Source organism: Sylvia atricapilla, chromosome 22 (genome assembly GCF_009819655.1).
Source record: "Sylvia atricapilla isolate bSylAtr1 chromosome 22, bSylAtr1.pri, whole genome shotgun sequence".
Lineage (NCBI taxonomy): Eukaryota > Metazoa > Chordata > Aves > Passeriformes > Sylviidae > Sylvia > Sylvia atricapilla.
The window spans coordinates 3,268,394-3,282,542 of record NC_089161.1 but is presented as its reverse complement, the minus strand read 5'-3'; the positions used below and the strand labels follow the sequence as shown (position 1 = coordinate 3,282,542).

At 55.9% G+C, this 14,149-nt stretch overlaps 1 protein-coding gene across 1 annotated transcript in view; it reads right to left on the bottom strand.

Annotated features, from left to right (window-relative positions):
• AJAP1 (adherens junctions associated protein 1) overlaps positions 1-10,467 on the bottom strand; it is a 37,118-nt gene extending 26,651 nt beyond the window's left edge. Inside the window, exon 1 of the mRNA XM_066334236.1 lies at positions 10,295-10,467. Coding sequence (XP_066190333.1) covers positions 10,295-10,323 — 29 coding nt within the window. The 5' untranslated portion in view covers positions 10,324-10,467. The remainder of the gene's footprint in view (positions 1-10,294) is intronic.
• Positions 10,468-14,149: the final 3,682 nt, after the last annotated feature.

Sequence of the window (14,149 nt, the reverse complement as noted above, 5' to 3'; positions counted from 1 at the left end):
GAGGTGCAGCCCCTGCCAACGCCAGCAGCACACAGCTCTGGCTCTGCAGTGCATGGGCCTGGCTGCTCTTGCCTCCAGGCCCGTCCTTCGCCAGAGGCAGAGGAAGGGCAAAGCCCCAGTGCAGGCACCTGGGGCTGGAGCCCACCAGCGCAGGACCTCTCCGATGCATCCCACACCCACACCAAGATCAGAGTCAGGCTCATTGCTCATGAGAGCAATGTGGGGCAGAGTAAACAGGAGCACACAGAGAGCAGGCACACGTGGCATCACTGCGAAGGCAAGAGCTGTGCCTACTTGCTGCCAAAGTTGAGCCAATCTTTAACGCTGAGTTTCAAGTTCAGTGCCCATTTTCAAATGTTTTAAAGACACCGACAGGACAAAAGGCCCAGTGCCTCCAGCCAGCCTGAGGATGAGTGTGAAAGCTAACACAGCAAGCTGGCCAACAGTGCCCATTATGGTCAACCCTGCTTTGCTTAGCTCTAGAGAGGGCAGAGACTGCTTGCGAGAGTTTTCCCTGGTCTTCAGGGATTATTTCAGACAGGATTTGAAAAGTGCCAGGGTCAGAAGCCCAGAAGTTTGCATGCATCTTCAGACAAAAACATGCCTCTTGCAAATTTCTGTGCAAGCCCAGTGCTCGGTAATTTACCTGTCACCACTCTGGCAGCAGGAGCTCTCAGCCCAGTCTGGCTCCCCTGGGAAGACTCAGAGTGCTGCAGGTTCATCTGTCAGCGTGGCAAGACAGGTCCTAGCCAAGCCAGGGGATGAACTGCCTCGAGTGCTCGCCAAGAAGGTCAACACAGTGGCAAGCTCAGGCCCTGCATTCCTCCTGGCAAGGCAGAGTGTGGGTGCTCCTGGAGCATCCCTCCCAGGGGCCGTGGGGCAAGTACCACTGGAGTATCTTCCTCTAGCAGCACAGCCGGGGTACCACCAGAGCAAACCCACAGTGGGCACAGCCACCGGAGAATTCCCCTCTGTGGACACAGCCCAGATACCACTGAAGCATCCACCCAGCAAACACAATGTGAGTATCACCAGAGCACCCCTCCCAGCAAACACAGTCTGGGTACCACTGGAGCATCCCTCCCAGCAAACACAGTGATGATACTGCAGGAGCATCCCCCTCAGCGGGCACAGCACGGCCGTCGCTTCCCCCACCGCCACCCCAGTCAGCAAACACTGCGTGCATTTAGCGTGGCAGGGCCGGACAGTGGGGTGTTTCATCAACCCAGCAGCGATAACACTCGGCTTTTGTCCCTCCCGGATAAAGGGGGCTTGTGAGCACTGGCTTTCCAGCCCAAACTGGCACCTGTCGCCAACTTACCCTACTTGTGCCCCCCCTCGAGTTCCGCACCAGCGCTGGGGACCAGGCAGCAGCAAGAGCTCCAGCTCAGACACAACTTGCTGGGAAGTTTCAGATTTCCAGATCCACCAAAATCTTGTCGAAGAGCCAAAGTCTCAAGCTCTGCTCTTGCTGATATTAAAAACAATCCATAAACTGAAAGAAATCAGGGCTTTCCCCTCTCATTTCAGCTTCTACCTAAACCTCCTCGTGTATTCCACCTCCCCATGCACACCACAGAATCGCTGCCCAGGATTTACATGCTGACGACGACCAAGGAGGTCCTGGCACACGAGACGGTGCTGCCTTCTCCCATCCCCATCGCAGCAGCGGAAAACACTCCCCCACGTACCAAAATCAGTCTGCTGAGGGAACAGGGCTGCAAACATACGTAGGAGCACGTCAAAACCAGAGCTTAGAGATCATCTCTGGTGTTAGTTAATGCTGCTCACAATAAATAAGGCCGGCGGCTGAGCTGAGCAGCTCCCTGCTGTGGACACAGGCGCAGGCAGGACAGCGCACTTCCCCACAGCCGCCATCCAAGGAATTTCTGCTTTCCCTGCTTTGCTCATGAATTTTCTTCTGCTGCCAAACATCTGCCTCCTCTACGATCAACTGCAGGATGATCAGGCCTCCCTCTTGGATAAAAGGACTGCATTGGCGTGTCCAAGCAGGATGCAATGCCCAGTGCTGTTGGATGGGATGGGATGGAACGGGATGGCATGGCAGAAGAGAGGCTCTCCCTGCTGGGATGGCAATAGTCCTGCCAGATCCCAGGTTGGAGCTGGAGCCTTATGAGGGGTTTTGTTCCTCTGAATACATATCCACAAAGTGATTCCAAGAGACAGCAACTAAGCCAACCCATCCTTCAGCCCTGAAGGACCTACAGAGAGGAAAACTGTGGCACAAAGCTACGGCTTATGCTGCCCTTTAACCCCACTGCTTTCCAGATAAATAACCCAGCACTGATCGTATTTTCTAAATGAATGTGCTCAAGTGTGTCATTACAATGAATGCAGGGAATGCTTTGATCTAAAAAAAAAAAAATAAGTTGGCTCAGTACATCTAAAGTAGCAGCTTAACGAGCTTTAAAACAAAACAATTAAAAGAGGTCTGTGATGTCTTTGTAACACAATGTGTCTTCGCAGGAGCTGCACATCAGAGCCTATTGTGGTAACAATGGGAAACACCTTTAACCATGGAACACATCCAGGGTGAAAACACCTCATAATGGGATTTTATACTATGACCTCCCAAAATGCTCTGCTTTCCCAGGAGCAAAGACAAGCACTGACCTGCTGGAAGCATCTGGATGACCAGCACAGGGCTCAGCCAAGCCGCCCCCATAGCAAAGGCTGGATGTCCGCACAGGGAAGTCCAGCTAACTTAGGTCTTCACTCCAGCACCATGGTCTCTGGGTGGAGCTGCTCTCCATTTTCCCTGCAGTGACTGAGATCCAAACCTTTCTTTCTCCTGGGAAGTCCCCGGCAGCCCAGAGATGCACAGCCTGCCTGGAAACCTCAGCAGCCATCCTCAGGAATGAACACAGGGAACACGTCAATAATTTCAAAAGCTCCATAAACTCTAACAGAAATGGAGAAGATGAGAGGAATGAAGACTCTGAAAGCAGAAAGAGGAACAGATGGCTTTTGTGGAGCAAGAAATACAATAGGAAAAAATGGAGCAGCAGAGCTCTCTTTGAAGGTGTGAAACGTCAGTAGGGAAGCCTGGAGAAAGCCAAGGCCCAGGAACTGGGAGCTTAGTGCAGGGCACTGCATTGCCCAGCCAAGGCTCTGGCTGGTGGTCCTGGGGAGCTCCTGGGCCCCCCCAGCTCCTGAGACAGCTCTGGCTCTGCAGAGCTCCACCACAGGGACATCCCGCTGCCAGAGAAGGGTCAGCGTCACGCACAGCATGGAGAAAGAACAGCCCAAAAAGATGATGAAAAAGCCAAGCTAAAATAGAAAGCAAAGGCAGTGGGAATGAACTGCAGGGCAAAGACTCTTGATCCTGTCACAGAGAGTTTTAAATCCCTTTTAGCACCAAGCAATTTCTTTTCCATGGAGAAGAGCCATTCTCCCTGCCATGGCCGTTTCACTGTGCATACAGCAACCGGGCAGCTCACAGGCTCTCCCACTGCAAAATGGCAAAATCCTGATGGATCGAAGTGACGATGAGGATTTGCTTCCAGGACCTCGAGAACACTGTGCCATTGGGGGCACAGCCCCTCGGAGCCCAACTGCCAGTGTGTCAGGGATCACTGTGCTCTGCATCTTATTAAAAAAACAAAGAGTAATCCCCTTTGCAGGAGAGATTAAACTTTTGCAGCATTATCTTCAATGGGTTGGCAGCAGGGGATGACCTCCTGCATCCTTCAGTATCTCAACTTCCTTCAAAGGCACCTGTGCCAGCAGCCTTACTTCCATCCTCATCCATCAAAATTAGGAAAATTGATTTTGCCACAGAATATGTCACTTTGACAGGAATCCAGAGTAAGTCCTGAGCGTGTCATGTCAGATGATGCTAAAGCAGAGCCTCTTACAACGACAAGAAACAAGAAGATGAATAACTCATCCTTATCCTTTCCATGAAAAACTTTGCAAGAAAACCCATGAATGACAGATACTTGTAGGAAAAAAGGTTGATTCATTTTGAGAGTTCTTTCTAAAATAGCACTTGCCGGCATCTGGAACGGTCACACTTTCCTTACACTAACGCCCCGCCGCTGCGGACTCAGCCAAGCTTTGGCTCTGGCCAGGAAGAGGCAGAGCCAACCACGCTCCCGGCGGGATGCGCGGCTTCATCTCCTGGCATTCATCACCTACGTTCCGGTGGGTCCTTAAGTGGACGTCCTCGTCCATGTCAATTAACTGATGCTTCATTACTCGAGTCCTGCAAAGGGAGCAGAGATGCTATCGCAGGCTCCGGGAGCAGGGCTGGGGTCACGCACGGGACTCAGGCAATTATGGAGCTCGTCCCTGAGGAAGCCGCGTGTGCCTGTGCTTGTTAGGCAGGCAATTCCCAGGGGGGACAACGTGGGCTTGCCCCCGACCTTGTCACAATCTTCAACCTGAATGGCGTGCAGTCAAGTGGCAACATCAATTAGCTGCGTTTGCTCTCACCGGCGCCTCAAACGCTGCTTGCTGAGCAGCGAGTCCCCAGCCTTCCCATGCTGAGCACAGCAGCTCTACACAACTCCTCTGCTGGCACCACGCAGCCACATTTCCCATCTACAGGGCTGTAAAACATAGCTGTAGTTTCTCCTGACCATCCCAGGATGCTGCAGAAGAGGCACGGCCAATACTCTCATGGACAGGAGCCATCAATTCTCATCAAGGTGTAGCTGAAAGCCACAAATCTGCTCTCCTGTGTGGCACAGCGTGGTTCCTCACATGGTGTGTGCTGTGCTGCTGGTTTCCTGCAGCACACGGTAAGCCCTAAGCCAGCACATCCCCATCTCCACGCTTCTCTTGTGCTAGGGCATGTGCCCTCTGGTGAGCTCCAGTTTTTCCACCTCAAGCATCCAGACTTGCCTCTTGAAGGAAGCATTTTGCCATTCCCAGGCTATGTGTTGTTTTTGAAGCGGCTTCTGCTCAGCCTTTATTTGGAAGTCAGTGGAGCTGGAAGTGCTGGCATTGCAGCCAGACCAGCAAAGCTCCACCGCTCCCACCTCACCACAGCTAAACCTCATCCCATGGATGCTTCAGCCAGGGTCTGGAGCAGCTCTGCAGCCAAGACGCTGCTTCTCCTCCCTGCCAGCTTCTGCAGCAGGAGCTGAAAAGTCCTTTCCATACCCACAGAGATGCTGTGCCAGGGAACAGCTTCTGCTCCCAATGGCTCTGGCTCATGGGGACACAGCAGCCATTGGCAGCGGGGACACAGTGCCTCTGGGATGCTCCAGCATTGCCAGGAAAGCTGAGCTGCCGAGAAAGACCTTCAGAGCAAACTTCAACAAAAAATCATCGCATGTCAAAGCGTATCTCCTGCCTACGCATCATTTCCAAGTCACAAGGAGACATTTTGCAGATCAGAGTTTGAAATGAGCACTTTGTGAATGACTGGCTTTATTTATTTTTATAAGTCCTCAGGCAATCCCAGTGGGTGCTTTGGCCTCCTGCCCCGGGCACCCAGAGCCTGCTGACCCCACCCCTGCTCATCTCCATGGAGCTGCTCATCCACCTCCAGCCAAGCTGGGTTGTTCCTCCTTTTCTCAGTGTTGCTTGGGACCATAAATGCCAAATCTCTCAGCACTGATGGGAGGACACTCCCACACAGCTGCACTTGGGGCAAGTCTCCACCCTGCTACCAAAGCATCACGCCCAGCATCCCTGGCCCCATTTGAGCACCCCACTACACAGCACCCAGCCCTGCCACCACACCACAGGCAGTGTGGGTGCCTTGCCTCCAGCTTGAGGAGAGTTTAAGGAGTGCTGGGGGATGATGGAGCCAAAATGCCCATCGGTCCCCGCCATGTCCCCAGTGAAGGAGCTCAGCGCTGCACTGAACAGAGGCTTTAGCACAGCTTCGCCTTGCAGAGCCGCCGAGGCCAGAGAAAGCAACTGATAAACCCAGAAAGCAAAAGAGATTCAGCAGCAGACAAAACCTCATTTCACAAGGAATCCTCATAAAACCAAATTAATGTTGAAGGATGAAGGCAGGTAAACCTCCCACAGTTAAGTTCAGGCCACTGAGACTCAGTTTAAATCTCTCAGCAGTTCTGATTTAATCAATGCATTTCCAAGTGAAATTAGATGAAGTACATCTCCATCACAGGAAATTATATAAGCTATCAAAGTCTGTAGGTGCAAGTCCCAGTAAGAGGAGCCACAGGAAATATTCATATCAACTCAAATTCCATTTTCAAGAAGTCACTCCAGGTCCAGAGTTTAACGTTCTTTTAGTGAAAAAAATCACTCTGATGAAAACAGTGAGCCAAGGCAAGAAGGGCTAAGCAGCAGGTTCAGCAACAACCTCGCAAAACCCAGAGTGACTGCTGTGATGATGGCCTTGGCCAGGAGCCCCCTCCCAGCAGCACCACCCAACGTGGGAGGGAAGGAAGATGTGGAAGGGAGGAAGGATGGAAGGAAGAGCAGAAGTAAAACCACTTTGTTTTAAAGGAGAAGGTGAAAACACCAACAATGCCCCACCATTCACTGATCCCACCCAACACACTCAGCTTCCAGGAATTATCCTGCTAGAAGAGTGTTGCTGTCAAACCCAAATTCTGTTGGGCTTGAACTGCTGTTGCCCACTTAGTCACCACCAGCCCTCAAGGAAAACAACAGGCATCACAGCCCAGAGCAGAGCAGCTCCTGCTCCTCCTGCTCAGCACACTGAGGTTCCGGTAATCTTGGTAATCTTTCCACCCAGTCCCTCTCCCATTAGCTATATTTAAAGGCTTAGGCATGCATACATTTTCATAATGAACCTCAGACTTGCTGGAAGTCCCGTGGCTTATTCACACCCTTCGGAGCTGCCCTTGGGAGCTGCCTGCAGCACTCACCACTGCCCTGTATCCATCCACACCTACAGACACTGAGGTAAATAAGGCATGCTGGGAGAGCCTGAGGACCAGACTGGGTGAGGGAAGGTGGGAACAAAGTTGGAGAGCTGTCCTCTGCCTGACTGCCGTTCCCTGTTAGAAGCTGGGCCCTGAAGGAACATTAGCAACTCCTTCTTTCCAGCAGATGACCATTACATATGGCAGAGCCAAGCCATGGTGCCTCAGCTCCAGGGAGCAGCTGGGCCAGCAGCTCTCCTGTCCCATGTCCCACCTGCCGAAGGCTGGCACAGCAGCTGCCACACGGGACAGCCCCCAAAGCCCCTGGCCAAGTGGCAGCACCAGGACAACTCCCACCTGCCACCCTACTGGAGACACCACAACGACGAGGTGGTGGCTCCGGTGTTATTACAACAATTATTATTCATGCTCTGGGGAAGTGGCTGCTGAAGCCCTGCGCCACTCCCCTCGCCTCGTCTGGGAAATTGCTGCCAGCACGGAGGTACAAACCGCTGCATAAAAGTACGGTTTATTCAAGCATTATTGTGGCTGTTAAGTATCATAGCCAGTGACACCAGATGAATTTCTGTGGCAATCAATCCACCCGGGAGCAGCCAGCTCAGTCCCTGTGTGGATGCAGGATGAGTAAGGACTCCTCAGTGGAGGCCATTAACTCCCACTGCTTACTGCTCTCATTACTTCCCAGACTGCAAGGCTTGCATCTTTGACAAGCGACTGAATCTACATTTGACAGTGTGAACCTGATGAGTGAAATTCATGGAAAATGTTTGCTTTGGCAGTAACTACAAGGCCCATAAAGTTTCCACGGAGCCAATGTGCAGGGATGTATGCTTTTAATGAGTTGTTTTATACAATCGCCGAGAAATTGCAAACGGTGGTTTTACTCCTACTGCAAATCACTCCAGAGCTCAACGCTGTAAAAACTGTGGCATATTGTTTAAAACATTATATTCGTAGCTATTGAGGGGAAGTCCTCGGCAGCGCTGGAAGCCTGGCAAGCTGCAGAAAGCTGCCATGCCCTCGCAGGCGGGTGCAGGCACTGACGCAGGCGTGTGCATGCACACGTATGTTTGTGCACACTTAAGGAGTGACAGAGCCGCTGCCACCTCCCCAAAGAACAGATTTTGCCCCGCAGCACCCACACCTGCCAAGAGCAGAGCGGGGCTGAAGCATCCCGAGGACCTCGCAGGGGCTTTCAGGGCAGCGCTGCTTGCTCAGCCCCGCTCTGAACCGGGGAGCGGCAGCTCCCCTTCACAGGGATCGAATAATTCTGAGCAGTGCAGTTGCACAGGTCCTGCCCTCCCCCGGCAGAGGAGCACAGCGCTCACCGCGAGGTCAGGCACTGCCACCGCCCCGGGCGAAAGGGATCCGACTTGAAAGGAGCAGCACGGTACCATCTCCCCGCCGCAGGCAGCCGCTCCAGGCAGAGGCTGCGCGGGGTGAAACGGGCGCTGCAAAGCTCCACTGCTTCTCCTGGAGCTATTTTTCTAGTAGTCTTCGAGAAAATGAGGAGAAATGACATGGGAAATGTCAGAAATAAAGCCAGAAGCAATTAGAGTAAGAGAGAAGGGAGAGCAGCAGGCAAGGTTAGCAGTAAAGTTATCTCTTATTAAAAATAAAACACGGAGGGACTGGCAGCTGATGAGGTGGCAGAAAGGACCGCCTGGTGCTGGGGATCCAGGATGCACAGCACAGAAATTCGCAAGGCGAATGAATTGAGGAGGGAAGCAAGCAGAGGGCTCCTGTTTCCATTGCTAAACTCTCCTCAAAAATAACAAAGCAGAGGGCGTCCTCTGTTCCCAGGATTGCAGCCTTCTGCCGCGCCAGCCTTGGGGGAAACGGCCCTCCAGCTCCACTGGGCTTTTCACCTGACACGAAATAAATCCAAACGCGTGGCACCCTGAGAAAACCCTCGGGTGCTTTCGCCGGGAGGAATTCCTAAGGTCACTACATCACCACAGACTGTCCTTCCCACACGCAGCATCCCCGGCTGATGGATGGACAGACATCTCCAGCGGCAGCGTGAAGGTGCTCGTGTGCCCGGGCTGTCGGGGTGCACCAGCCAGAGGCACGGGACACGGACGGGGGGCATTGGAAGCCGGCTCGCCACGTGCCTCTGGAATATGCGGCGCGGCACGGGATTGTAACAGAGAGGCCAAGGGCCTCCCCCAGCTGCTCAGCGCAGACAAAACCTCAGTTCAGGTTTCACCCTCCACGACTCCATCCACAGCCCGGGCAGAGGGATAAAGCCTCCAGCGATTCCCACGGGTGGCGGACAAAGGCTTCTGGCATCACCACTCGCCGTCCGTGGATTCGGGGGCCCCTGCCTGCCTCCCTCCGTGCCCCCCAGCTGCAGCCATGTTCTGCCAGAGCGCAGGGGCGCGGGGGACGGCGCGGGCTGATGCGCTCCCCGAGGGGCTGCGTGGGGTAGGGCGGGCGGTGGGGGCTACACCCACCCATCCGCTCACCCCGCAGCTCCCCTGCCCACTCAGTCCTGCTCCCCAGGGAGCAGCCACAGGGCCCGCTGCGAGCTGCGGGAGTGGGGTGGCCGCTCGGGACTCCTCGCCTTGGGACCCCTCTCCCCAGCAGCAGGTGATGTGCCGGAACCACCGTGCCGCTCGGTGGAGGGACGTTTGGGGTTTGACCCCTGCCCAACACAACCGCTCAAACCCAGGACTTTCCAAATACAAAACCGGGTTGGAGAGAACGAAATACATCGCGGATTTCACTTTTCCTTAGGGTCTCACTTGTTTAACCCGTTGCTGCTTTCACTCGATTCCACTGAGATGGGCTCAAACCACCAAAACCCAGGTACTACTGGGGCTCCGGGGCTGCACACAGGCAGGGGCCGGGGCCAGGGCTTTCTAGCCATAGCACCATGGAAATAACAAGATTTCGGCTCAGATGACTTCGCAGCGGTAATGAAAATGTGTTACGTAACACTTTGCCTCCGTCTCCTTCGCTTTGCAATTCTCGATTAATCTCCCAAACACATCCATCCATCTATCCGTCCATCCATTCACCCATCCATCCATCCATCCGTCTATCCATCCATCTGCCCGCGCCCCGGACGCCCCCCAAGCCCCTTCCCCCAAGCGGCCCCCGCCGGGGTGGCCAGGGGGGAGCGAGCAGCCGGCGAGGGGACGCTGACCGCTGATCCATCTCCTGGGCAGGGCGGGCGAGCGGGGCGGGGGAAGCCGGGTGGGGGGAGCCCGGCACCGCGCGGAGCGCGGACCGGCCGCCTCCTCGGGCACCGGCAGCCGCCGGGTGCACCGCTCGCTCCCCGCTCCGCTCCACACACCGCTCCCCATCCCGCACCCCGCTCCGCTCCCCACTCCCCACTCCAAGTTCACGGTTTAACTCCACCGCTCCCCGAGCGCGCCCGGCGGCGGGATGCCCCAAGCGCTGTCCCGCGGGGCATCGCTCCCCGGTCCTACCTGCTTCCCGGGAGCCGTCGCATCCACATCGTCACGTCTCGGCCCGGCCCGGCCCGGCGGGGCTCAGCGCCTCAGCGCTCCATCCGGGCGCGCCGCCCCGCGCCCGCGGCGGCGCTCAGCGGCGGGGCAGGCGGCGGCCGGCGGGGCGGGCATGCCCGGCGGCGGCGGCGGCGACGGGGGTCTGTGCTCCGGTGCTCCGGCTCCTCAGCGCCGGCGGGGCAGCTGCGCGCCCGCGGAGGCTGCGCGCCCCATGCGCGGTGCGGCTCGGCTCGGCTCGGTGCGGTTCACCGGGGCTCGGCTCGGCTCGGCGCGGCGGGGCTGGGCGCGCGCGCGTCTCTGCGCGCACCCGCGGGGCGGGGGCGGGGGGCCGCGGCGCGGGGAAGTTGCGCGGGGCGGAGGCGGGGGCGGAGCGCGGCCCCTCCGCGCCGCGGCCGAGCGGGGGTGGACCCGGCTTGGCACCCGCACCCAGACCCGGTTGCGACTCCGGCTCCGTCTCCGTGGGGATGGCCGGGTAGTGCCGGGACCCCGCCGGGGGACGGTCCGTCCCTCTCCGGGACGCCGGCTCCCGCAGCCCTTTCCCCCCGCTGGAGAGCTCCTTTCCCCGGACCCCGCGAGCAGCCGCTCGCCGGCGGCCCCGGGGAGCGAAGCCCTCTCTCCGCCGGTGGGCACTGGCCCAGCAGCTCCGCACCCCGGGACCGCGGTGTCGCCGCGGGCAGCCCCGGTGTCCCGTACAGCCCGTCCCCGCCCAGCGGGCAGCAGGGGAGTGCGGGTTCGATCCGTGCTTTGCGGGCAGGGCGAGGGGTCCCCCGCGGTTCGGCAGCCCCGGGGAGCCCCGGCCTGCTGCCCAGTGGAGCGGGCCCGGCTGCTTCTGCAGCGGGCTCCACCAGCCGGCCGAGCGGGCATCCTGCTCCCGAGCCAACCCTGGGAGAGTTTCCATCCCGATGTGCACAGCTGGCCCGCAGGTACAATGTCGGGCCAGCGGGAGCGCGGATCCGCCACCGCCGCCTCGGGCCCCCGCACCGAGAGAAACGCAGCCACCGCCGAATTCTCTTCGGCTGGAAGTGCCTTTCGTGCTCCGTGCTCGCCCAAAGACAGCCGAGCACAAAGGGGAGCGTGCGGGGAGAGGCGCTGGTTATTTTGGGATGTGTTTCATCAGAGCCTGATGCGTGTTCTCTCTTTCCGGGGGTGCTGCCAGTAAGAAACGACATTATTCCTGGTGTACTGTAAGAAAAGTGTTTCTCTCAAAAGCCGAGCTGCTTTTCTGTTCAGCTGCTGCAATAAAATAAGTTTTTGTATGCGTTTGGGGATAGATTCTTCAAAGCTGCTCCTGGCTGCAAGCAAGGAACAGAACCGTGGTGCACAGAGCCAGCACTGCCGTGTGTCCCTTCACGGGGACAAACCACCTGCAAGGAAGGGGCACGGCTTTGCTCGACTCTGAACAGCCACAGCAGAAAGCAAGGCTTGTGTAAAGATGAGTCTCTCTGGTGCCTTTCTGACTCACTGGGTTTCTTTTCTGCCTCCAGAGAAACTTACTCCTCAGAGAGAAGAAACCTCCTGTGAGCAAGGCAGCTGGATGGAAGGTCAGCACTGTCCCTTGGATGCCTTGCCAGCCCCTGCTCCTCACATGTGCTCCTGCTGGATCGGCTCCAGCTGCTGCTAGAAGTGCTGTAGTTCAGCATCCAAATCCCCCCACCTTCCTTGGAGCTGGATTCCTGGCCAGAAGGAACCTCTGGGGAAGGATGAAATGTCAGGGGCTGAGCTACGGACCAGCTTATCCTGGGAGGTGGCAGCTGTCTGGGGAACAGACGTCTCCCAGCCCAGCCCAGGCAGAACCAAGGCTACAAAAGTACCTAAATAATGGCCAGGCTGTGGTTTTCACTAAGCACGATCCTTGCCTGTCAGGGTGGTTGGGGCTTGGTTCCCTCACAGCCACCAGTGAACCCCACCTTTGATGGTGCCTCAAAGCCCACTGTCCCCTCTTCACCTCCTGGAGTGGGGCTAGTTACAAACTGGCTGTGGCTCTGTCAAGTCTGCCTCCGGGAGGGAAGGAGCCTCGACACCCAGGGTGTTCATTACAAAAAAAAATCCCTTGAGCACAATGCTGACAGCTGCTGATTAAGGCAGCTTCTGCACAGAGAGGTGACAGCACCTCGGGTTCACCTGGGCACACCTTCCTGGGGGCTGCATGTGCAGAGTCTTGAGAGAGAAAATTCAGCTTTACTGCAAGCCCATGGATTTTATCAGCCATTAAACCCAGCTCACTAACATGAAAGGTCTTGAGAGAAAAGGGAAGAGCGTGCAATTGTCTCTTAAGAAGCTGAGAGAGATACTGGAACGCAGTTAAGCAAAAGACAATCAGTTAAGGCTTAAATAAACCCAAACGAGCAAACATTAATGAAAGCTATCTTGTATCTCAAACAAATCCTCTTAACTCAGCCCCACTTAAAAAAATATTATTTCCCTATTTGTGCCAAGTATGTGGAGCTGGCAGGGGATTGCAGGGAGGACTATGCTGGGGATCTGGGACCTGGCAGTGCAGGTTGAGCTTCTGAATTTTTTGCTATAAATATCTGTTATAGTCTGTACACCTTGTTCAGGCAAGTGACTGCAGGCATGGAAAGGCCCCATGCCCTCATCATCAGCCTTCCTCTGGCCCTGAGCCTCTTCTCAAGCTTCTGGCCTCAATTCCACATTGCATCATCACCAGCCAGAATCTTCCAGAAACAAAAGAGATCAAAGAAGAGCTGAAGTTTTGGACAGTACCGAAGCAGGTGTGCAAGCAAAGCTTTTATATGCAGGCAATTATTTGAGTTCAGGGCTAGTTTGGCATGCTTGGAGCAGAAACCTCACAGGGAAGGAAGATACCTGGCCCGAGTGTGTGCATCCTTGCTGCCCTCCAGGGAGCCCTGCCTGTCTCCGGCCCAGGGACACGTGCAGCACTCACTCTGTGCCTCCCCAAAGCAGCCAGCACAGCGTTTTCCGCGGTGTTTGAAAAGGCGGGCAGTGCCACTCTGCAATCTTGGCCCCCTTTGTCTCGCTCATCTCCTCAGCAGCTCTGCCGGGGCTGCCTGCCACGGGCAGGCAATGGAGCAGCCCGCTGCAGGAGCAGGAACCGTGAATTATCCCCCATTTAAGTAGGAGGGAAGGAAGTCATTAGCGAATTCATTTGTCTAACTTGTTCTTCTCAGAGTCATCGCTCCAAGAGAGTAAAGTTCCTGATGCTGGTGCAAAGCTGCAGGCGCTGACTGGGGCTGGCTGCTGTGCTGCGGGACGCAGATGCTCGTGCAGACCTGTGTTTGGGGAGAAAAGGGGGGGTTTTCTCTGTAATCAGGTCTGCACTTCTCAGGTTGTCCGTAACAGCCCCTGTGTTCGCCCACCCACCCACCGTGAGCTAGGCCAGGTGTGGGCACCCCGAGGGTGCTGGGAACCACAGCAGGGGAATGTTGCCAGCTGTGCTGCACTTCATCCACCATGTTCTGAGCCAAAATCTGTTAATTTGCCTCTGAGTGGAGAGAAAGACACTGCCCCAGCTACACTTGCCAAGGAGGAGTGAAAATTGTCTCTTCAGTAGAAGTAGGTTGTCATTACCCATTTTCCTTTCATACGGGAGAAGCAGAAGTGTTACTTGGAGCTTGTGAAGCACAGAGGAGTATAATGCAATTTCTGCCTCCTTGTAGCATCGTCCTTTCATTTTTCAGACCAATGCTGACAGGGAATAGGTCACCCCAGGGATTTTATACACTGAGCAGCTCTCTTGAGACTTGCATTCCCTTCAGAAAGCATCCCCCACAGCCCCAAACTCCTCAAATGGTCTAAAACAGATTGTCTAGCAAGGCACAGCTCCAGCCTGGCATA